The sequence below is a fragment of the Rhea pennata genome, chromosome 4 (genome assembly GCF_028389875.1).
Source record: "Rhea pennata isolate bPtePen1 chromosome 4, bPtePen1.pri, whole genome shotgun sequence".
Lineage (NCBI taxonomy): Eukaryota > Metazoa > Chordata > Aves > Rheiformes > Rheidae > Rhea > Rhea pennata.
In genome coordinates, this window is record NC_084666.1 from 17339189 (window position 1) to 17364632 (window position 25444).

At 34.5% G+C, this 25444-nt stretch overlaps 1 protein-coding gene across 5 annotated transcripts in view; it reads right to left on the bottom strand.

Moving 5' to 3' along the window:
- LCORL (ligand dependent nuclear receptor corepressor like) overlaps window positions 1-25444 on the bottom strand; it is a 77260-nt gene that overhangs the window by 2950 nt on the left and 48866 nt on the right. For 2 of the 5 annotated variants that reach the window (XM_062575382.1, XM_062575383.1), the window contains one exon: window positions 23566-25158. The exons of 1 other annotated variant lie outside the window; for it this stretch is intronic. In XM_062575382.1, the coding sequence (XP_062431366.1) occupies window positions 24126-25158 (1033 nt within the window). In that variant the 3' untranslated portion in view covers window positions 23566-24125. Of the gene's footprint in view, window positions 1-12638; window positions 17513-23565; window positions 25159-25444 lie in introns of those variants that run through there. 2 more of the 5 variants (XM_062575385.1, XM_062575386.1) reach the window with 2 other exon arrangements.

Sequence of the window (25444 nt, forward strand, 5' to 3'; positions counted from 1 at the left end):
CCTCTTCAGATTTGAAACTGCTCTCAGTTGCTGTGAGGAAAGCTGAAATCTTTTTCAAGTGGCTTGTTCCCTTCCTGACTATGGGATTAAGTTTATATGATATGGTACTAGGGCTGACCTCAGAAGTCTTGCAGCTTTCCTTATCCCTGCTACCCCTACTACTTCCCACGCTTTCCCAGGTAGCAAAACATGAACTATTAGCTATTGATTATTTCTGTTCATCACTAAGTGAAGTGGTAGTGCCTGTGTGCTTTTTCTGTGATCCACAAGGAACATAAGACCTTTAGAGTCCAGATTACAAGCAGTAATAAACTATGAAGAGTGTGTATGCAGAGTGACTTTCTGTTTTCTTAAAGCAGTAGATGTGCAAGCCCTGATTAACGCTGGGCAAGTGCTAGACAGCAAAAAAACTCCAGGTTCAGGCTTCTCACATGATTTGGCATATTACTTTCATATATAAACTAGAAAAATGCACTAAGTAGGTATGTCCCATTCTCTAACCAATACTATTAGCAATAACAGACTGTATACTAAGATTTGGTATAATTCTGAAGAGAATTCTTATTGTTAGCTTGGACTGCAAATCACAATGCAAAATGCTATAATATTGTCAGACCACAGTATACAAATAGACCTCTATAATCATTTCCCTCTCCAAGGAACTGTCATAGTATTTATCAAGTAATGTTCACAACAACCATAGCTATGCCAAATGCTTTGCTTAGGTTGCAGAGATATAAAAGCCCAAAGTAAATGTGAGTCACTGTCTGGCAGCAACAACACCCTGGTCTTAAAGCATTAGTCCATTTAATGGGGCTATGTCCCATTCTGTCCCTCAAACAAACCGCATATGTTTCATTCGGAATGTGTGTGTTATCCAGGAAATCTTAAATTGCTCTGAAGCAGCCAAGCTCCTTTGCATCAGGAGTATTTTCACATTCCATTGACGGAGAAGGGGCAAAGCTGACTGTTGCTGTGAGCTAACCGTTTTCACTTCTCTGCAGGCTAGGAATTGTTTATACTTCTATGGATTCCTCGCTGACTGAGAAATCAAACTCTGGGAGAAAGCTATAACAGACTAGCTGTTCTTAATGAGTAACTGAAAGCAACAATTTGAAAGCATAAGACTGAAAATGTTCAGACTGACACCATTCTTCAGGATTACTGTAAGCTTTAAATTTTAGTTTTTGTACAAATTTCTGTACAAAGTGTAAGCAGGAGTGAATTGGCAAAGCTAGAGCCAGAATATATGCTGGTAATTATGCTACCCCCCCCACCTCCAAAAAAGGCAAAAAAACCCAAAAACAAACAAACAAAAAAACCCAACACATACAAAGTGGGACTAAATAAGGTTAGAGATCTACATTAATATATTTAACCAATAAGGACAGTTTTTCAACTCACTTTTCTTTCTCTACCAGTACTGATTTATTTTTTAGCTGTTGATTTAGTTAAAGGTATTTTCTAAAGCTATGAAAAAGGATATATTTAAATAGTGTTTTTAAAGTAAGTAATAGCATTAAAGTGTATAATAACATAGAAGTAGCTGAATTTCTCTAGCAGTAGATTCGATTCCAAATTTTATGCTGTTCTCTGTATGAAGGGTTAACTGTATATGAAGCATTCCCAGTAAAAGAAATAAACGCCTTTGTAGGACAATCCTTCTGCGAGGAGGAGAACTGCTGGTTACAGCATGATGCTACCAGAAGTGATGTGACGTCCTTTGGCAGCACTAGGAATTGGGCTGCAGAGTATCTGTCTCCTCTCTGCATTCTCCTAGTGCGCAGTGCTTCCAGGGCTTGGACTCCATGTGACTTTCTAGCCAATAGGCACTTACTTACTGATCTAAACATTTTTAGAGGCTGTCATTATAAACTGCCCATTCTGAAGCCATCTGTTTACAGCAGTAAATAGGTATTTGGTTTTTATTTATTTGAGACTGACTCAATTAATTTGAGTTGATTTTGGAAGTGAAACAGCACTTGAATTTCAGCCATGGGATATTCAATAGATCTGCTTTTACTAGGGGATTTGAAGACAGTGCAATAGGGTTAAAAGAGCAGTGAAAAAGAAAATGTGTTAATTCATCATACAAATAAAGAGTGTTTAAAAAAAAAACTGAAGTTTCTTGATTTTTTTTTTTAAATTACACTGTCGTAGTCTTCTGACTACCCTGGGACTGCTGGTAAAACAGTTACAGCAGAAATAGTTCCTGATTAACTCTTTAAAATTAGAGATTTCATATTTCAGAGGGTAAAGTAACTGGATCATATCCTTCTTGTTTCTCAGAAGGACAAAGTCATGTGTGTGTGTGTGTGTGTGTGTGTGTATGCATATATATATGTACAGGAAATGAGACTGTTCCTATTTTTTGATCTAAAATAATACTTTTTAAAAAATACAATTCAAGGAACTAAATTGTGTGCTTCTGCACTCTCTTAGTATGTACTATATCATTGCTCTGTGGCTTACAAAATGTGCATGTGTGTATATGAAGAAGTGGAAAAGGAGGAGGAACAAGGAAAGAAATATCTAAATAGTTTGCATCTTGTCTCTGCCTCATCGAGGGTGTTTCAGTATCAGCATGCTGGAGGCTGCACTGTGGGGCAGGGAAGAGCAAAGCACCACATCTTTCTGTGTAACATCCAGCCCACCCACCTGGGCAAGGCAGGGCCCACAGCCACTGCCACCTCTGGCTTAACCGTTTAGTTTATATCTCTTGTAGCTGTGGCACTGCAGTACTGCATCGCAATTTGAGCTATCCAAAAATGATGGTTCACTCTGTCCCCAGGGGTGGCAGACTCCACTCCTCTTGCTCTGCCAGCAGCTGCTATCACAGGGTTAGGGATGGCAGAGGGTACATTCCTGCCCACTCTGTCCTTACTGTCTGACTTGGTCCTGTTGGCTGGGAAGTTTTCCAAGCCCTTTTTGTACCCACTGACATCACATGTATGTCTCCACAACGTCCTGTAGCAGCTACAGACACTCACAATGCTAACTGAAAGTCCCTTCTTTTATTTATTTCCTATTAGTTTCAGTGTGTGAGATATGGAAAACAAGTAATTCTGCTATCACCCCATTCACCATCTACACCTCAAGCACAACTTAAATCAACCTTCATTCTTCTCTCCAAAATGAATAGTCCTAGCCTTTATATTTAGCTTTCCTTAGTAAGGGAGCTGCTCCAGCCCTGTAATCGCTTTCATTGCCCAACTCTAACTAACGAACGCCACTGTTCTTTGTGAGGTGCAAACACGACTACACAGAGTACTGAGGACGCGGACACATCCAGGGTTTCTACAGTGACAAAAATAACACGCCCACTGTCTTGTCAATACAATAGCATGATACCTCACATTTTGCTGGCTTTTTCTGGCTGCTACTGCACATGAAGCCAGTGATTCTAGAAACTTGTCAGTGATGACTCCAAGATCTATTTCTTGAATTGTGAACCTCAATTCCCAAATCGGTATTACTGCCTCATCTATGAATTCAGGAAAGGAACAATGGCCTATGTTATTCAAATAAATGATAGCAGCCAAGAGAGAATAATCCCGATGGCCTCTAAGGTCTTATCTCATCTCCTTTGGCCACGCAGACCTTATGTGGGATCACCCTATGTGTGTGATTACAGTCTCCAAGCTGCTGGAAGCTAAAAGGCTTCCCTCTTGCTGCTAAAAGCCACTCCTACCATTAAAGCAAAAGGAATTAAATAGAAAGGGTTTTGAATTCAATCTTCTACTAAAATAGGCAACAAGGGGCCTTTCAATACTGCTAAGATTTAAAATCTTTGTTCTTTTCCATATTCCCATTTGAAACTACTAGAATACAAGTATTTCTTTCTGAAATTGTTGTTCTTTTAATACTTTAGTTTTACCTAAACAATCAAGTTTAATAATAGAATTACGATTTTTAATAATAGGAGGTGAGAGGAAATAATAGGCTGCCGAGCACAACAAGAGAATAATGTTCTTTAGGCTTCTTATTTTTTATATAGTTTGGAACTTCATTTCTCAAGACAAACAGAGGAACAGACACCTACTGTATGCAAATGACAAAGTTTTAAAAAAGAGTGTGGCTAGCTCAGGTGCATACAACTGCTAAGTCAACCACTATCGACTAAATGATAAGGTCATAAAATAAAAGAAATCTACAAAAATCTTTGTATACCTCACTTCCACTTATCAGATAGGTTCTCAGTGTAATATGAAGTAATATTTTTCATATGAGTGGATGGAACCATATTTGGGAATCTAAGAGAAAGAAGTGCCCTGGAAATAGCTGCCATACTCAACTAGATCTAAGGGAGTTGAGACAGACAATATCCAGGGAGTCTTTCAAAAATTAGAAAACTTGGTTTTAGCACAGCTGAAGCACTAAGAAAAATAAAACCATAAACAAGACAGAGATGAAGGTGAACTGAGTGGAGACAGAAAGACATGATAAGAAGTCAGAATGGGTTATAGTACCAGATAGATTTTTTTTTTCTCTCTCTTCACACATTTAACTGAGAAAAGTTTTCTTGGCTTGAGGAAAAAAAAGAGTGAGGACAACAATAAAAGGCTGTTTAAAAATAAAGGAAATAATAAGAATATGGAATATAAAAGGCTGGCAGGGATTTGCTGAGCACTGGTGTCATATCGGTAAAAGAAGCTGACTATTTTCTGAAGACATGCATTGAAATAGCCACCCTCTGTTCAATCGCTAGTTAAACTTGCACAGAGACAAAGTTATATAGCAGTGCATGTATGTTGCACCTCTCAGTCAGGTCCATCTTCAAAGAAAATACCACTAAACACCACATATTATGCATTTTCAAATAAAAGTGTGGTAAATGGAATACAACATAGTTTCAGAGTGCACTCTCAGAAATCATTTCTTCCTCCAAACCAGTTATCTATAAAAAACTGTTTCCCTCCTTTAAACATAACATTTTAGGCAACTTAGAAAGTCTAAATAGCAATTTCAAAGCAAGAATCTGGACCGGAAACCAGTATTTACCAAAAGAAAAAAATATATATATTAAACTTGCAAAGCTGTAGAAAAATGAAACTCTACCCTGATAGTTCCCCAAAATACAGGACAGATTTAAACCTATGCTGTCAACTTTGAGGATAGTTAAAGTTTAGGATAGTTATAATTATTTAAAGCAGCTATAGAAAGTTATTTAGAACTGAGATGTACTTTTGTTAAAAATGACGATGCTTTGTGGAATGAGCTGTAGCAGGAAAGAAGAGAGAATGCAGATGAATGTGGAGTGACTTCCAGAGTGAATGGCAGGGACCCTGGCAAAGTACAGTGCCACGGGGGGAATAAGCAATCATACACATACACAGTTCTTTAACGAAGGAGTGGAGAGCTTTAAAGAATCACATATTAAGCATAACATATTAATTCAACAAGGTTATATTACTGTAAAAATACAAATAAATATGATATATAAAAAGCAGTGGGATAACTAATACTGGAACAGATAGCACTGAAAATGGCATAATCTTCATTATGGGAGCTAAACATTTTCAAGAAATCATCAGGCAGAACCGTTTGGGCCCATCAACCTTTCCGAAAATGTGGGCACATTTTCCCTGAATCTGTAAGAGTGGAAAAAAGGGTAGGAAGGTGCAGGGAAAACATAGCTAGTCTAACTTAAAGGGAGTAGAACAAAAAAGTAATGTTGACAAAATCGAATATTGAGGAAAAAACAGAAAGTGAACATTAGATGACAAGACAAGACAAGTACAGAAAGTAGCTAAGTCAGTCAGCTGAAAGCTGGCAATCTAACAATTAAGAAGAAGAACAGATGGAGGAACTATGAAAACTGAAGTAATTCAAAGTACACCTTATGAGGTTGAAATGAGAAGATGAAGAGACGCTTCTGAAGAGTAGACATTACCTTATCAAGGTACACTGCCACCAATCAAAAAAGTATTTTATTTGAGTTGTAGCTTGGTTAGGAACCTGACAAAAATGTATGGAATATATTATAATTATTGCAGAGTTGTTAGAAAATAAAATAGAAGTTGTTTCACTGCTACTCAAATAACTTTTTAAAAAACATTGCGGACTCTCTAACATCTTAATAGGCACTATAAAATTCACTTGCTAACAACAGAAAATAATTAATAATGCCAATTAACTTCTAAATTGGGACTTCTCTCCAAGTTCCATTTGTAGTATTTCAAGAAAGGGATTTTTTCTTAAAATGGTACATTTAAGGTGGGCACATAGCCTACATATGGAGATACGTATCGGTAAAACCATAGATTTATCTGTTAAAAAGCATATCTTGGGTTAGCAAAAATAATCTTTATTCTGACCTGTTTGTTTTAAAACACCTAATAGTATCTTTCAAATAACTAAGTAGTCAGCTTTGTTAGTGAAGAATGCGTAAGTGTTCTCTGCCAGCTACAAGCACAAGCACACCATCATGTTTCACATTACATTAAGGCCACAGACCACCATACTAACTCAATTATACTGCTTAAGGGCAAAAACGTCAACAGTGATGTTGCAAGTGCTGTGTGTATGCAAATGCGAAATGCGGCTCTTATAATGTTGGGTTTTCCCTATAAAACAGCTTCCATTCAGATATATCCAAATAGTTGTAGGTCACTGCAAAAATATCAGGTTTAACTGGAATCTAAAGGCTATCGAAAGCTTTTTGAAACACTTGATAACCTAGGGAACACTCAAGACTCAAAGGCATTTTAAAGGGTAGAGTGTCTTTATTCTTCCTGTTCACTATGGGAAGCCTTATAATAAGTACCATTCTTAAAATATTGCCAAAATTTGTATTTAAATTTGCATTAAACTTGTACTAAAATGTCTAATTACAGCAAAATTAAAGGACAGTGTTAGCAAAAGGATAAGCAGTTAATAAATACAGCAGTATATTTGGCTTGAGATCTGAAGAAGGTGTCTGAACCTCAAAGAATGCACAATCTAACACTGTCTTTTGACTGGCGGAAAGAGGAATTAAGGAAGGAAAACAATCTGGCCACGAATACATGCAAAGAGCAGCCCAGTCTTCTCAGCACTGTTAGAAATCTTCACCTCGCATTATTGAACTAGACTGTACTTTTGGAAGGTAATTAAACAAGGATTCTAGTTTAAGACACTTTACAAAAATTAAGTGCAAGAAGAACAACGCTAGTGTTTATAAGCAATACAGGAATGCGCAATAGATGCAAAGCATACATGCTTCTACGGATTAAAGTATCTTTCCTGAACAGGAATATTTTCCCACAGCAAGACACAGTAATGTGGAATTGTCTCAGTAAGTATTCCTGATCGTGTCATCCGTACCATCAGTATTCCTGATGATGGTCAGACTACGTAATACTGTACCGACAGTATTAAAGAAATATACAATTTTCTTTTTCTGTATAATTTATCATGTCCATAGAAATTTTCATGTATTTCTTTGCTATTCATTCCAGTTGATATTAATTATATGAAAATGTTGCACCATTAATTTAAAACTGTTTTCTTAAGGATACACTTAAGGATACACTGCTTCCTTTGTAACGAAGCAGTATTTTATACAGATCTACACTATTTTCATACAAATTTTTCATATTTTCATAAGAAACCTGGCTTAGCAGATCAGCTTACATGTGGATAGCTGCAGTGACTTCATGAACCTACTCATGCATTTTGCTGACCGAGAGTTAAAGATACTTAAATATTTTTTTCTTTCTGAAACATTCTTTATCAAATTAGTTTCAAAGAAAGATGACTATTTTTTATTTTACAACTTGTGACCTGTAACTAGCAGAATTATAGCAAAATCTATGCTGACGTGTACAATCAAGACTTAAGAATATACTTTGTACAAACAAGTTCTGCCATCACAGACTATTGTTTGATCTTTCTCCTTTTCCTGAGCATCTAACATGAACTGCAACTCTTTAGAGCACCAAACTCTTAACAGAAGACAGCATTTTAGAAGGGGTACGCACTTGCTACATTTTCAAAATCACTATAGAGGGCTGCAAATACTCCTATTTTCTCTTCTGGAGGAAGATTTAAGCAAAAATATAGAAACCATGTTTATATAGTGTTATCAATTTCCTAAAGAAAGCTACAAAGTTGAACAATTATTTTCTCACAACTCAGGGCACGTAGGAAAGGATGAGAATGAGTTTCTCAGTTTTTCTGGAAATCACTTGTTAGCATATCAACTAAAAAAAAAGATGAGATAATACTGAATAAAATGATGAAAAAGAACCCTTATATATAACCTTGGGTATATAATTCATATACAAAAGCTTAATGAATGTGTCACTGAACTACAGAAAGACTTCAGAGTTGTGTTCTTTAAAAGCAGTCTATAGTTCAGATAAGTTAAATTAAAAATCCTTAGCTCCAAATCCTCATGATAATGTAAGGAACAGCATACCTCAAAGCAACATGTAAACCAGCCCTATTTAAAACAAAAGAGCATCCCAAATGTATACACCTTTTAACTTTTTACTGACCTAGTACACTAGATTACATGATGGGGGAGGAAACACAAGGGGAGGATCATTGCACTCGGCATGTGGAATTCCAGAGTGTTAAAAAAGACACCAGAGTATTTGACTGTGGTAGATCTGCTACAGCTGTATTAAGGGGAATTGATGCAGAGACCACTGAGTTTATTACATGAGACTGGATGTATTAGTATATAGTTAACTAAACATATGTAAGTTTACATTTCTGCTTTTATAGCTCTGCATTAAAAAGCTCCCCTTACTGAGAATGTCAATATTTTTTTCTATATGTTTTCTATTAATTTGCTTAGTTTGTTTTATGGTTCTCTGCAAAAAAGTTACTTCCTTGCTGACAATGAGTTATAAAAAGCTCCATCTGCCTACTCTCCATCACAAGTGAACCTTATTCTGAAGCCAAGAAACACTTCTGGTGAAAAGCCTTTGAGAAGAGATCTAAGACATGGCTGTTGAAAAGGTTTTCTCAAAAGCAACAGATTTAATGACTGTTTCAGTATGTCTCTTTTGCATTTTAACTGACTTAGCATTTTAATTTGTCCCACAGCAGGAGAGTAGAATGTGTTCCTTCAGGAACTAAAAAGCTTGAGAGATTTGCTAAAAAACTTGGTTTTGTCATTAGATCTTTGGTGTGGGACTAATGTCTTCTTCCACTGTAGATGTAAAGTGATTCACTTTGTAGAAGCTTATCTCAACTGGGTTGCTCTAGCGTAAAAGAAGCAAGCAACAACGCTGGAATATTAGTACCATACTACTATGTATCTACAAAAGGTGCAAATATACCCTTTCAATTTTAAGAATATTTCAGGTAAGGCAAGTAAAGTTTGAGGAAAGTTTAAAATAGATACTACTTTTACATGCAAAATCAGCAGTCCAGACTCCTAAAAATACAATGTCCTGTTTGCAGTTAGATTCCTTAATTTTGTATTCAGCTTTGAAACAACTATATAGATTAGCAAATTCTCATTTCAAGCACTAAGCTAACTTTATCTCATTAAGATAGCATTTAAAAATAGCAATCAAACATAGTAAAAAAACTAAAATTGAAATTTTAAATCCTCTGCCAACAAATAGACTTTTTTAAAAAAACTCTAGACTACTTGTCTAACAGCCACATTATAAGAGAGAAAATGGAAAAGTTCCTATTAAATGAAGAAAATATTCCAGCTTCAAGTGACCAGAATTGATTTTTAGAAGCTTTTTCATGTGGGCTCCCACCCTAATAAGAAGGGTCAAGATAAAGTTTATCATATAATCAAAGCGTGTGATAACTGCCTGCTGCTGTGGTATGTCCACAGCTCCTTTTGTGATTCCGATAAATCTACATCTACTCCTGAAAGAAATAATAAAAATATTTGTTATATGTTAAGTTCCTAAAATGGAGTATTTTAGCATGCCCTATTTTTCACCGGAAAACAGTTTCTCTTGTTTTAGCTTGGCTCTCTTGAAGCCTTTTTGTGTCTACTTTGGCCAAATCCAAAGCATCTGAACGTGGTCTTCAGCAATACTAAGGGAAACACACTGAACCATCCTCATGGAATGAGGCTAAAAGCAGGCTTAAGTGATTTTCTTTGCTACCATAGGCAGTAAATAATGTTTCACTATTCCCAAAGAAAATAATTAACACGGTCATAACAGATTTACAGTGAAAGGGAACCGCCCTCAGCAAATTGAATACATTGTTGAAGCAACAGTTTACAAGCCAAGTAGTGTTAAAAACATGCACCAGTGTATCTAACAACCACCTTACCTTAAAAAAAAACAATTTAAAAAAGCAATCAAATCTCTTCCGTTGCTAGACTGAATGCATGGCTAGTTCTAGTTGCTTAGAACTGTCTTAGTCTCAAGAATTCCATTGACTCTATTCTGCTTGTACAGTTTTAACAAATGGGTATGCACAACAATTCGATAACATTCTCCCTACTTGCCTCAGCGCTTCATAGCAAAACAGCATCACAACACCTTTCAACAATATTTGGCAAGACACCCAGATCAATATTTAGTTCTTCTTCACGTTTTATCATAAATGTGTGTATAATAGCATTTCAAATGTGGCAACAGAACAATGACATAAATTATCATCAAACATCAACAAAAATGCCATCCAAAGAACATAGGAATGAATAATGATGTTTTCATGTGCATAAAACTTCCAGATGCAGGAGTTACATTTTGAAATGCATGCATGCACAATTAGAAATCATATTCTTCCTTTTTAGCCAGTAACTGTATGCTTGACTAAAAATGTTTATATGATTTCCTTGGCTAGTGCAGACAGTACACAAAGGTGAATCAACATGCCAAGAGAAGACACCTTTTCTGTATCAGACAATCCCCTGATACTGCAACAGTACCCCAAAAAGCTTTGGGTTCACAAGCTTGGACAAAGTTCTGGAATCACAGTTCTCTAGGTTTAACATTTCTTTCATCAGTGAACTTCCTGTCATATCCTTTCTAAAGGCAACAACTGATGTGAGAGGCTATGAGTAAAAAGGGAAACTAACAAAAATTGAAAATGAAATAATGTAAAATCTTAAAATAGTTATCAGATTTCCTAAAGAGTCAAAACTGAAGGAGGAAAGTTATCAGGTAAAGATATGAGTCCCAATTAGAACTAACATGAGTCCATATTACAGTAACAGTTCTTACATTTTTATAGTAAAAAAAAAAAAAAAAAAAAAAAAAAAAAGTTTAAGATGAATATAACTTGAATGCAAAATTTTCTTGACTATAGTCAAAATTATGAAATAAATTAAGTATGAGAGAGCTCTTTCTTGATTTGCAAAAAATGGATATATGTTACCCTTTCCCTTTTCTAGTTCTAGCTTTTTTATAGCAATCCTGTGTTAGGGTTTGAACTTTTTAAAAACAAATTTTTATGTTGCGTTTGGCCTGAAATCAGTGAATTAAAATACAAAATAATAGCATAAATATATATTTTTTAAAAATGTACTTTTGGAAAAGTAGGATTATACTGAATGAGCTTAATACAAAGAATTTCATACATTGCATGAAGCACAAAAGACATGAAGTATATTATATTGTAGTAACTATAATATTGTTTACATTACAACTTAAATTAATCATTAGTTCACCTTCATGGATAGTTTTCTTCGTTATAGAATACAAAGAGGGACATCAGATTTTGTTACGATGTTTTGATTTTTTTTTTATTCTCTAGGCGATATATTCAGATTAGATAATACAATATTGTTTCTATAAATTAGTACTTCTGCAGTAAAATAATTCCTATTGCAAAACCTTCTTCTGCTTTGGTGAGTACTTAATACCTTACTTATTTTATGAAAATGAGCTAGAACTTCTGTTCAAGAAGTTCTCTTCATTTAAAAGAAAAAATAATTTCACGAGTAGATCTCTTTTAAACGGACTTTCTGAGATATTTCCAGTTGTATACAAATGTGTTGTAAATATCCTGCTTTAAAAAATGGATTTAATTTCAGACTAGCCTAAAAATATTCTGAACAAATACACTTAGTATGATAATTTTATGTTATTCTTGACTAGAATAATTTCATATTTAAAATTGTTCTGCAGGGAGTCAATACAACAAACCCCTTAGAGTGAGCAAATTTCATTTGGCATTGAACTGACACTGAAACAGATTGAATGAATACTTCTCAGAAGTATATAGTACTATTTGTTACTTTAATTATAAATCCATTAGAGATTTACACTAGAAAACATTAAATGTCAAAAAAAAGTTTTTCTTCTTCATTTTATAGGTTAATACCTTTTCTCATAATATTAGAAACTACACAGTAGAATGAAATTCTGTTCCTGTTGAAATCAATAATCAGCTGCCCCTAACTTAAGATATGTCAGAATTTAATTTGTTGTCTGTCTGAATTATATTAGCTAGCTCTTTTTCTTCCATCTTGGTATGCTATTAATAGCCATAATAGATTGTAATATACCTATTGTAGTTGAAAGACTACATTGTAAATTACTATATACATTTTAAAATTGTATTTTCTGTACTATTCTGATGCTATAAAATGTTAATTTTATTATTTTTCTGAAATTAAAATGAATATCATGCAACAAAAAATATTCAAAGTGTCTAGTTATTTGATTTATCCAATTCTTTAAGTTTACAGTGTTAAGGTGAAGGGGGGAATAAGAACTTACCAAGTTCGTACTTGGGATAATAAGTTGCCATTTGTCCACTATTGCATGATTGTCTCTTATGCCTTTTCCTTATATTTGTATCTGTTGTCTCCCATTGTGGACTTTTTCTTTTGTTTATTCTGATAAGAACTTCAGAATTACTAGCAGGATTATCATCATGGTTTACACCACTACTTAATTTTCTGCTGTGAAACTGGTCATCCAGCCTTTCAGTCACTTTAGAAGAATTAGTTTCTATGGACGTTTCCATTTCATTTTCTTGTTTCTTTAATGCATTTTGTTTAGTGGAATGGGACCTTACAAGAGGATGTCTTTTTTCTTCCATATAGGCCTGACTGCTTTTACTTTCAACACCTTCAGGAGAATAAATGATATTATTTAACTTAAATGAATTGTGCTGCTCAATATGGTTGATTTTTCTCAGAAATATTCTACAATCTCTAAAGGTTTTGGCTTTCCATGCATTTTGAAACAGTTTATCTTGGCTTTGTTCTTTTCTAACATTTTGTTGGCTACATATTGTTCCATTTGTCTCAGCATGTGGTTTAAGTATGTTTGCTAAACCAGGATGTGGGTTAAAGTCAGAAGATCCCATCATCTGTTGGGCAAATGCACCTCTGGCTTCATTTCCAGTTGGCAAGACACTACTCTGAGATTCCATCATAGTTTCAGTGGTCTGGATTTCTACAGTATTTTTTTCCTGGAGCTTGGACATTTCATCACTGGTTTCCTCACTTGCACTTTTAAACAACTGGCTTTGGCAGAAGAACTGTAAATTTTTCTTTTTCGATTTCCAGCCTCCTGGAGCCTGGTTATATAGCTTTTTTGTTTGTCCCCACCTATCATGTTGTAACTTGCTAAATTCACTTCTTTTTAATCTGGCTAACGTGAAATTACTTTTCATGCTTAAGACTGGAGAGCTGACCACATTATGTAATATTTGTAATTTCCCTGCTGGTTTTGAAGGAGAAGATAGTGCAAACTTTTTAAAGTGCTTTCTGAAAGGGCAAGTACTAAGATCAGATTGTTTAGTTTCCATCTTTATCTCTCTGGTATTAACTACTTCTAAAGGATTGCGAGCATTTGCCTTTCTCACTAGAGAGAGAGACTGTGTTTCTGTAGTTTGCATAAACCAGGCACAGAGTTCATTCATATTACATTTTTTCTGAAAAAGCATTTTTATAGGTGATGTTTCAAGTTCTACAAGGCAGGAGTCTAAAGGGTTTGACATTTCAGTGTTACAGTCTCGTTCAATGGGATCCCTTTTTTCACACACCCATTTATCAAACTCATTTCCCCCCACTCGCAACCAGGTATTCGTTATCTGTTCAAATCTATTATTTAGTTCTTCCAACAAAGTGTCGTTTGAAGTGGAAGTAGCCCACCACCTGAGAGACGGCTTTGATGAAAAAATGGGATCTGATGACATTTCATTAATGGGCCTGAACTCATCATCCTCAGGACCCTTTTTTGCATTCCCTGAATTTCTCATTTCTGAGGTATCTTTGGATGCTATGCTCTGATTTGATTGCCTACGTTTATCCTTTTGATCTTTAGCTTTTCTCAAGTGGAGTTTGTAAGATTTATGTAGCAAGGCACTTCTACAAGTGAACGCACTAGAAGATGCTAACGAATGTAAAAAGTGGAGCGAGGGTTTTCTGTCTCTGACAGAATGTCTCAATGGAGTTCCACATTTTCTTGATGCTGTTGTAATAACTTTGTCTGATCCATCCTTTCTAGAATCTTTCTGAATGCTCTTTACTTGACCCACTTTATTGCACAGCGGATTGCTTTTCTCCTGTGGTATGTTTTTTTCTAACACGTTCTGTTGTTGCAAAGGAGGCAAACAGTTGCTAATACTCACTTTTCTTTCCTGAGGTGAAAATCTATTAACAGTCACCGATATGCCAGAGATTTTTACTTTTGCTGGTCTACCAGGTTTTCGAATGGTGGTTAAAGGTTTCTTAACTGTCCGTATAATATTGTTGCAAGGATGTGGTGACGCTGGGTTACTCTTGATAGGTCTAATATAGTCATAACCAGAGACCTCATTTTCAGTAGTAGAATTCTGTAAGGCTTTTACTATTTCAGTCAAAGCATTTTCAGTTTCTGCCTTTTGCCTTGCTTTACTATGATCGCTGGCAAAATTGGAATCAACATGATGTGTAGGCAGAACACTGATTACATTTAGATTACCTTCAGAAACATGTCTTTTAGTTCTTCTTGACCTTCCAAAAACAACTGTTACAATAATATTTTTGTTACTGTCAACTTCTTCCATTATTGCTGCATCAGATTTGGTACTTTTCCCACCACTGCTAAGTTCAGTTCTATGTTCTCTACTTTCAGTTAGGTCTGCTTTTGGCTTAGGAGGTCGTCCAATAGGTCTCTTAATCTGCTTAACCACTTGAGGACCTATTTTCTTTGGTCTACCAGGTTTTCTTTTTAAAACCAATTCACTGCTACTGCTTGATTTCTCCACAGTTTCTTCATTTTGTTTAGAATTATTTGAGTTAGTTTGACCAACAGCACCAGAACTTGCATTTGCTTCAGCATAAATGCAACTTGATTCCTCCTTAGTGCCATTTTCATTGTGATTACAATCCTTGATATGGATCGAATGAGAAAGGTCTCTTGTGGCCTGTTCTTCCAACACAGTGTTTGTTTGCCCCTGCAACAAACAACTCTCTGTATTTGCTTTAGAAGATGCAGTTGCAGATGTCAAAGTGTATTTGATTCCATCACTACTATTAACCTCTGAAACAAACATAAGCTTAATAGGGCTAGAGTAGTTTAAGGCAGATGAGATCTCTCCAGCTTCACAAGTTGTATGCAAGTCCCCATTACTGGAAGTTGAACTGGATGAATCAAAGGATGAAGATTTCAAAACGATGTCATTCATTTCTTCATCTGTACCCACTTCTTGCTTACTTGTGGCTACACACACAGTTGTGGTTTTACCGGTGCTCGGCCCACGTGGATGTGGAAGGAAATTTTGTCCTATGCATCTTGTTTCACTCAGACTGAAAGGTAAGCCACTCCTAACAGCTGGGCTCATAACATGCTCATAAGCACAATCTTTTATTTTTTGGCTTATTTTGTAATTATCCAACAATGGATTGTTAGTCTTTTTGGCTAAGTTTATTGTATCTTCTAAACGCTCTACAACAACTTGTAGATTTGTATTTCTCACAATTTTGCTTACATTTCTGTCGCTACATCTTTCAGTGTGAACGTCTTTCTTTATTTTCATTTTTTCCATGCTTTCCAAAGGCTTTTTTGCTTTAGACGATTTTTCAAATACAATATTGTTTGTTACATACACAGAGTACCATCCAGGCGGCACAATGTTCCGTTTAGTTTTGCCCAAAATTCTCTTGCCTTCCTCATTCAGAGACATCTGATCAGTCTCTTTTATAGTTGCAAAATCTCCTTGTGTTTTTGAAAAGTTAATTTGATTGCCTGCAATAGGGTTGTTTTCTGAAAGAGACAGAAAGCCAGAGCTGCTTTGAAAATCAGCAAGAGGTAGTTTGAAAGATTCTGCTTGGTGTATTGGAAAGCACACTGGTTGGCTTTGGCAATTCATACATGGATTACTGTCAAGATTTTGCAAAGCTTTATCTTCTAACACAGTAAAGCTGCGTCTTTTGTTTGGGTATATCTTATCAAATTTTTTTGTAGATTTCTTTGCATTTCTCTCAGAACTGGACCTTTTCCTTATAAGAGTTTCATCAAGGCTTGCAAGTTCCCTCTTGATTTGCAAAGACTGTCGTCGAATGAATGGTGAATCAGGAGAATTATACATTGCAAATAAAGTTTCCTGACGCCTGCGAAATCTTGTTTGGATAATTTTATTTTCCATTTGTTTATCATGTTGGCTAAGTAATTCCATAAAGCTGTAATCACTTGCCTTAGCATTATGCAAGAGAGACGTTATGAAGTTCCCCAACTTCACATCATTTTCTGGTGCCCTGTCACTGCTAGAAAATTTTACAAGATTTGTTGCTATATCTGTAGTTTCTATTGATTTTAATTTTTCATTAATACGGTCCATTAAATCTTGAAAAATAGCAGAATGCTCACCTGTCTCAAACTTCTCAGAATTTATACAGTAATTGCTGCCTTCTTGATCTGTTGATAACAATGTTCCATCTGAATACTCAGTCACTTTTCCTCTGCATGTTTTACTTTCATGTTCAAACCTTCCATTGCTTTCTTCAGCTGGCAAGAGGGATGGAGGCTGGTTGATGGGTATTTCAGGTCTGTTGTTGTCTAAAGTTGGAAAATCTGTAACTGCTCCTTCCAATGTTTCAAATTCTTTACTCTGTACAGGTGACAGCGGAGGTGGTGATGGGCTGCGAGATCTACTGGAATTTTTAATGCTGTTCAGCACATCGCAGTCCTTAGAGGAAGATGTACATGCTGCCGCTTTCACAGAATGCCTGTTTTCTAATTGTTCAGTGCAGTACCTATGAGAACTACATGTTTTGTTTACCACTGTCTTAATACATCCAATTGCTACAGCTTGGCATGACAAACAATGGAAATCTTTAATACAGACAGACAGAGGTGGTAAACAAGTATTTGGTCTTTGATTTTGTAAACAGCACCTTTTTGTCAGCAGATGTCCATTGCAATTGCAAAATGAAATGTGAACATCCTCTTCAGTGAGTGAACTGGGAGTTTCAGAGTGGACAAAACGTGTTTGCCTGCAACTGCAAACTATAGAAACATTTTCATCTTGTATTAAAAATTTTAACATAGCCAAAGTCTGTTGCCAGTGATATGAACAAAAAGTCTCCAAAACTTTGTTTAATGTTGATTTTCCTTTTTCCAAATTAGTTGTTTCCTCTGATTTTGCATCAGCTGTTGAACTTGAACTGGAAATGAAAACAAATCAAAACAAAACATAAATTACAGTAAAATACCATATATAATGCCTGTTATAATGGTTAAACTCAAGACTAAAACCCTGAAGTTTGCAAAGCAGCTTCTATTCTATTTGTACAATTCATTCATCTTTGCAAATTTCACCTGAAATGATGTATATCTTATACAGAGCGGTGATAGTCCTACCATAGTAAGAAGTGAAATAACTAGAAAGAAATTAATGGACAAAACCAATACTATGAAACATAGTTTCTCGTATCTAAAAGTAATTTCAACATTAAGTTCCTGATGTTTCAAACTACTCTCATTAGCAAAGCAAAGCCTCACCACGAGCTTGGGAATTAGCATTGCTCCCATTCTGCAAACTCAGTGTTGAGGCACAGACAGGTTAAGGGCCTTGCCGAAGGTCTTATTTGAAACTTGTGGCAGAGGCAGTAATAGATCCATCTCTCCTGCATCCCAGCCACAAGCTTCAACACGACCATCTATAACCCTAACATGTACCATTGTATATTAAATGCTCTTCAGCATACTATTTAAAAATCCTTTTTAGGATTTATTTTTCAAAGGAGACTGAATCTTATCAGCCTAATGAAAAGTTTTAAAAACTGTTCTTTTTAGACACAAGCTTTCCTTTCCATTTTTAAATACACTGCAGGATGTAACAGGCTTTTCATTGCAATATATTACATGTGCGCACACATGCACAACACACATGGATTCCTTAATAATACAGAAACAGAGATAATCACCACTGAAATAAGTAAATTCTGTGTCAAAGATTAAAATCGTTTAAATCTCAAACACAGGGTAAGTCTTTATCTAAATAAGACTTTAAAGCAGTTGTTCTCAAAGATATTCACTCAGAATAAAATCACTTATGAAATATTACCTTAACTATTTAATTCATTTCTCATCAATTATTAAAACTAGCATCACTACTTACCTAATAAATCATTTATATTGAAAAGCTGAAATTTTTCCATGGTAGAAATTAATATAGATCTCTCCAACTAAATACAAAATCCGTATCTTGGATAGCAACTATCATCAGATAGTTACCATCTAATTCAAATGTTTTAATGAAACCAATTGCACAAGCAGAAAGTATTGTAAGAATTCTGTTTTAGAAAAGTATATATTGTTTAAACATATCACCAAACTCTGAACATGACACTAACTTTTCACTCTAATATGATCTCATGTAATTTTTTGCATTTAATCTATACTTTAGAAAAACTTCATTTTAATTAGTTTTACAACCATATTGATCAAGGAATAAACATTTTTAAAAATTAACATATTTATATAAAGTTACCTATTAATTTATTAGTTTATATTCAGTGTAATTAGTGTAAACAATAACTTTTTGCTTTAGCTTTCTCACTGAAAATTATATACATATAACTTTTTATTTTCATTGTCCCCCCTGAATTTTAAAGTTTAGAGCTCATAAAAACCTAAAATAATCCTGCTATTATTGGTTGAAATTGTCAGAATTTAAACGGAAGTAACTGATGATGTTAGAAGAAGAAGAAAAATCTTGCAAAATAAAATAAAAAGAACATCACTCAAGGGCATGTTTTTTCAAGATTTAACTGTTCTTTGAAATGCCACTACATTGACAAGAATTTGAACATTATTCCTCCGATTTAACTTGGGTCCATTTTGTTACAGATTGTCCTACAAATTCAAGAGTCATGAGATGTCAAAATGTATCACTTGTGAAAAGAAAGTTTATTCTAGTAATTCAATTACGCATAAAAATTAATTGCCCTCCTCACTACCATGACTTTAATGAAATAATGTTTTGAACAAAAGTTACATAGAAAAAAAAATGAATAAAGCACTAAGTTTTCAATATTTTGTTTGTAAATCGCAGTAAATTTGTTAAGTACTAACTTGCTAAAATGATGGCTATAGTACCTCCTTCTGTAGACTGAAGTCTCTAAACAGGCAGATATTTGTCTTTCTAAGCTTATAAGCTACATCTAATAGAATTTCACTCAAGATCTTTAATTGTAGACCACTTATAACCAAAGTATGAATAATTTTTATTTAATATATGCACACTGGTCAAAGAAACTTACAGAACTCTGAAAGCTTTTCAAAGCTACCAAGCAAGCTTTCCAAATGCCTCAAAACTACTTTGAATTGGCTACACGAAGATCTTTGGGATTTCCTAATATGATCCCTTTCCTGGTCATCTACCCTTGCATAATATGTTTATAATCTGCTTTTCCTTGATGTGCGTTATTTTTTCAGCTGATAGGCAACTTCATCTATTGTAATGGTACCACACTAAATGTTCCCCCACGTTCGTGAAATACACCAACTCCTGACCTAGTCGCAATTTGGGAGTGGGGCTTAATATGCAAACAAATTAAAGCTTCAATGTTCCCTGCAATTCCTTCCTATAACTCTTAAGTTTCTGTAGTCACAGTCTAAATTAGTCAGGAGAAAAGCTCTAACATTAATGTCAAATAAAGAAGGATGGATTATCACTCTCACAGTTGCATGCTTCCTTCACATAACTATCTTGCACTTCACACAAATCACACAAAAGATGTTCAGAGAGAGCGGGTAGGAAATGCAGGGGTTAAGAAGGGAGAGCACCAATACATGCTGCGTCCCCAGTTTCCATTGGGCTCGGGATCTCTGGAGACAAGGGTTAAGCATGGAATTGTATTATATCCCTGCGGGAGGTCACGGGCAGTCAATACCAAGGAGTGGGGATTTACTGGAATCCTAAATTGGCACTAGGGCTGAGATGTCTTAAGGTTAAGAACTATCTTTTCAGCATATTATTTTATGCTTGGGGGCGGGGGGGCGGGGGGGGAGTAAACTTTGCCTTCTCCTCCTAACAGTTTTCTGGAGAGGAAAGGACTCTATTAGAGGGCTGCCAAAGGATTTCCTTCCCTAGAGTTCTATCTTCTGTTTCCTCAGCCACAGACAACTTTAGATCAATACAGCAACTTCACTAAAGCCTTAGAACAGTGTAACTGAGAACAAAATGTGCTGTCAAATACGCATATGGAAAAAATAGAACAGAAATATAAATTTGTACTTACTGAAATGTTCATTTTCTGGCTTTACTAATAAATAAATCTCCACCAAAAAGCAAATATAATTAGAGGCATAGATAACCGCATTAGGAAAATGAACATTCAGTTCCATTTAAATATTCTGCTTTTACTAATTTTCAGATTCAAAAATATTTTAATATATACATCCTTTAGTTTTCTGAATTTCTTCTCATTTATGAGTAATGCATAATTTCTGAGAAAAATTCCTTCTTCAAAACATCTATTTCTGTTTTATAAATGTTCTCATAGCCACTAAATGCTTAATTTGAACAGGTTTTGATCTTATGCCACTGCTATTAACCTTGTGCCTCAGAGTAAGTCAAATGAGTCAGTGTACAGCTTTTCCTTTTCTTTTTTCCTTTTTTTTTTTTTGTTTTACTGAATGAGCAAATCAATCACACATCAGTGTTGTAAATTTATGTGCAAAAGCATTGAAGTGCTTTACTACAAATTACAACGTAGAAACACGTTAACTAAACAATTAAATTCATACAATCAGATTTAGGAATATAACAACACAAAGAAGAAACAGAATTACAGTACATTTACAACACAAGACAAATACATGGAATTCATTAGAAAATATTGTAATAAATAATTCATGAATTATAGTGCAATTGATTTATGCATAAATATAACTAATTGCCTAGAAATCAGTTGTTAACAAAATCTGTCAAAAATCAAGGCAGCCACAGAGTTTTACTAAATTACTGCGACAATGGAAATACTGCAATTAAAAAACAAATACAAGTTTTGTACTGTAAACAACTAAAAAAATCAGTCTCACTAAAGTTAATATACAATTTAATATAAAATTGTCATTAGCTACCAGAAATGGTTTAAACAGCTTTACTGAGCAGTAGTTCTAAAAACAGAGGCACTGTTTTTTAATATAAAATACTTGAGAAACATTCAAATAAGTAGAAAGCATGTAGGGCTTGCTTTCGCCTTCATTTAAAATTCTGTTGAAACATGAATTTTCAGAAATTGTCAATTACTAAGTAGTGACTGGTAACTGAATTTATAAAACAGTCTTAAAAGTATAATTTAAATGACATTTAATGGAATACACAGGGGTTGGGGAAGGAGAATTTACACATTTCCCTGCCTTTCCTTAGTTGTGTAATCAAAGGTTAGCCTAATAATTAGAAACAAATAATTCTGTTCCTTTTAAACACTTACAGGTTGAATATCATCTATAAACTATCAAAAAATATTTTAATATACTATTTCTGACCAAAAAATAAATACAAGTACTAAAATGTTGAAAATTAATTATAATATTACATACAAAACTACTGAGTACTGTTAAGTCAATAGTAAAATGATCCCTGATTTTATGAATCCTGTCAATTTTTTGGTCAGGTCATCTTTTAAATGATATAAAAAGAGTACTGTAACTTGCCTTCAATATAAACTTCTGACTCAAGTTTATAGCATTATTTGAGGAGTAGAAAACATCAGTACGGTACAAATATTAGGCAGTGTATTGAAGCCCTAAATTTTGCAAGTAAAACTGTATAAAGACAGATCTTGAAACATTTAGCTTTTTTCAACTTCATTTTCCAGTGGGGATACATTAACAAATTAATCCTTCTGGCCCTCACAAAATATGGCTTAATTATTTTATAATGAAAGATGACCCTGACATCTGCTGTTTTGTGACCTGCTTGTATTAGGTATAGTTCTGTCTAAAATAAGGATTCATTTTGTAATATGCAAGTAAACCTTAATCACTGAAGAATATTCAGTATAGATCTGAGAGACCAAAGAACTAATACACTGGTTGTGCAGTTTCACTTAAATTCTTAAGCATTTACTCTATTTGAAAATGTAAGTTGTTATCTTTTCATAAGGTTAAAAATACGGGATAGATTTTGCCATCAGTATTGCAAATACGTTCTCCGCTGAACTTAGTGGCAAATTTACCTAAAAATCAAATTAACTGGTGTGGCCCAAATGTATCTAATGTCCCACTTTATGTATATAATTGACATACACACATGCAAATTTAAGTGAAAAAACACATTTGACAATGTATGCACGTGCAAAAAAAATGTATAAAAGTTGGAATTTTTTTTTTCTAAGCCACATTAGATGTATACAGACATAATTACATTTTCAGAGGGAAAGGGCATTTATGTTCAATATTGAATGTATGTAGCATACATCCTCATTCTTCAGATGTAGACATATGCTTTGTGATATTACACAAAATTTTATATGTAAGTCCAATGTGACTACTTTGAAATGCATTTAAAAACTTTAATATGAAGGTAATTGGTCTCCCTTAAATTCTATTAAAAGTTACATATTTAAAGTGAACTGCCTAACTTCTAACTACCAAATTTATAAAGAATTTATATTATTGAAAGTTCAAAACAGCTTTACTGTTTAATATCTGTATTTCTATCAAGACCCTGAACTGCAAATTTGGTTATTAGCAAAATGATAATGTAAGTTGGTATTCATTTTGATAAACTGAAAATGTTTTGAAATGTCACAGCAGCAAATACATTACAGTTACAGTGAGGTTTTTCAATAGGAGTGTGACACAATCCTTAAATAAATTTTAAGTAGTCATAACATCAACTAACCAGCACGTTTAAACCAAAAAAACCATTCTCAAGCTCATTCTGTGCACATTATGAACATGCTCTAAGTTGCATTCCAACTTTCTTCTTAAACCTTACAAATTACCTTGTTTTTCAAACTAAAAAGGAAAATCATGTTAATAAAGTTTAAATTATTTTATGCTCTTAGTATTCCATCTTATTTCATATTTAATAATTCTATAACTACAGTAATTTCTCAGGTTTCGTAAGTGTACATTTTGTAAACACCAATTTCTTGCTAAAACAACAACAAAATTCTCTTAAAATGATAAAAAATGCAGTTTATGCCTGCTAACATACATTTTTATTAATGAAATGTTTATTTCTTACTTGTATTGGATATTTAAGTAATGATGAATTTTTTTCTTTCACAGAATGTACTATATCCTACTAATACTTCACAAATCCACTTCCTTGTAAGGAACTAGCTCTTTTAAAAAATCCCTTGATTTGTATAATCTGAGTTACTTACAATATATTGCAAGTATTCTGTGAAGTATAAAAGTTTGCAAACCATTGATCATTTATTTCTGTAATAAGATGGTTAATTGAATGGGTAGAGTGGTTCTTCACCAATTAAAAATTAGGTTTCACATGACAAATACTTGTTTTCCCAAAACATCTTTATGCTATTGACTACTAAATAAAACCTGAATCTTTTCACCTATTTATACAAGGATTATATTAAATACACACTATCAGAATTAAGTGAGCAACTCTAATTCTGTCCACAGTGAAAACCCTGAATAAAACTATTTTTCAAAAGGCATGTATGTGGTTTTTGAACTGTATAATTTCATGTCTTCTGTCAGAGTGAGCATATGTATTTCTCACACAGTGTGTGTATACAGACATACATACACACACACACACAAAACAATTCGCTAACAATTATTCTACACAGGCTTGCTACTATTTTTGCAGCTGCCAGTCCCTGAATCTGTCATATTAAATAAGCCAGTATCTGGTAATCGGAGTTTCTTCTTCGGCGGAGTCTTCAATGTTCCAGATCTTTCTTTTACTTTATATTCTAAAGTGCTGTGAGGTACCCCATAAATTCCTTGTGCTTTGGAAACACTCATTTTCCCACTCATTACCATTGCAATTGCTTCTTCCATTATTTCATGATCATACTGCCGATAGCGGCCACGTTTTTTCCTTGGCTGCTTATTATCTTTACGATCCAAACTATCTTCTGTATTTTCTGAGGTTCCATCTACTGTTCCATTCTTAGCATTAAGACACAAAGGAGAGAGGTCCCCATGCAGAAAGTAGGAATCAACACTTGAGTGAGTTACAGCTCCAGAACATTCAATTTTGTTCTGTTTAGGGAGTATATTTTTCAATTTTTGAAGAGCTGATCCTTCTAAGACTGAGGAGGTTTTAGAAACGTGGTACATAACATCCAGAAGACCAGCAGTATCAGACTGTGGTTTGGATACAGAACTTACTCTTAGCTGAGGAATTTTTAATTGTACAGTAGGACTTGAAGTTTCATATTGAAGATTTTCACTTTTTTCTTTAAATTGAGTGACCATTCTCTGTAGAGTTAACTGGTGGAGGTAACTGGAAGCTGTTGGGAATTTTAATTCTGAGGTTTCAAGTAGACTGAGTTTACTTTTTTCTGTGCGCTCTGCTTGAGCTCTTGCCCACAAGGCTACTTTTTGTAGGACTGCACAAGTTTCTTTACTGTCTTTAAATGAATAACTATCATTGAAATCTCGAGTTTTGTTTTTAAAAGGTGCAGGCTTTCCTGCTGGTAAGGCTTCTAAGTGGAGAAGTAAAGTTTTTTGAGGTATGCCATAAAGTATGCCTGCTTTATTTATGTCCAGTGCTCCAGACTGAATGTCTTTCAAAGCTTTTGAGAGCAAACCATCTGCAAACTCAGCACTTCTTTCCACATAGTCCTCTCTGTGTCTGTGTAGTCTCCTGGATGGATGGAATGAAACGATGGTAAACTGATGTATGAGAGACTCTCACACAGCTATGGAAGGGAAGGGTCCACTCCTTTATTATACTCCTTGCTTCGGTAACATCACTGCTTCTGATACTTTTAAGCCTTTGAGATGTGGTAGTTAAATGATTATCCTAGCAAAATGTTACAGTTCTGGTAGGACAGTGCGTCAAAATCATACGATGGCTTCTACAGCAGCCCTTCCAAGAACTTTATATCCTAGCTCAGTATTTGATAATATTCTCATGTGCTTGCTATACT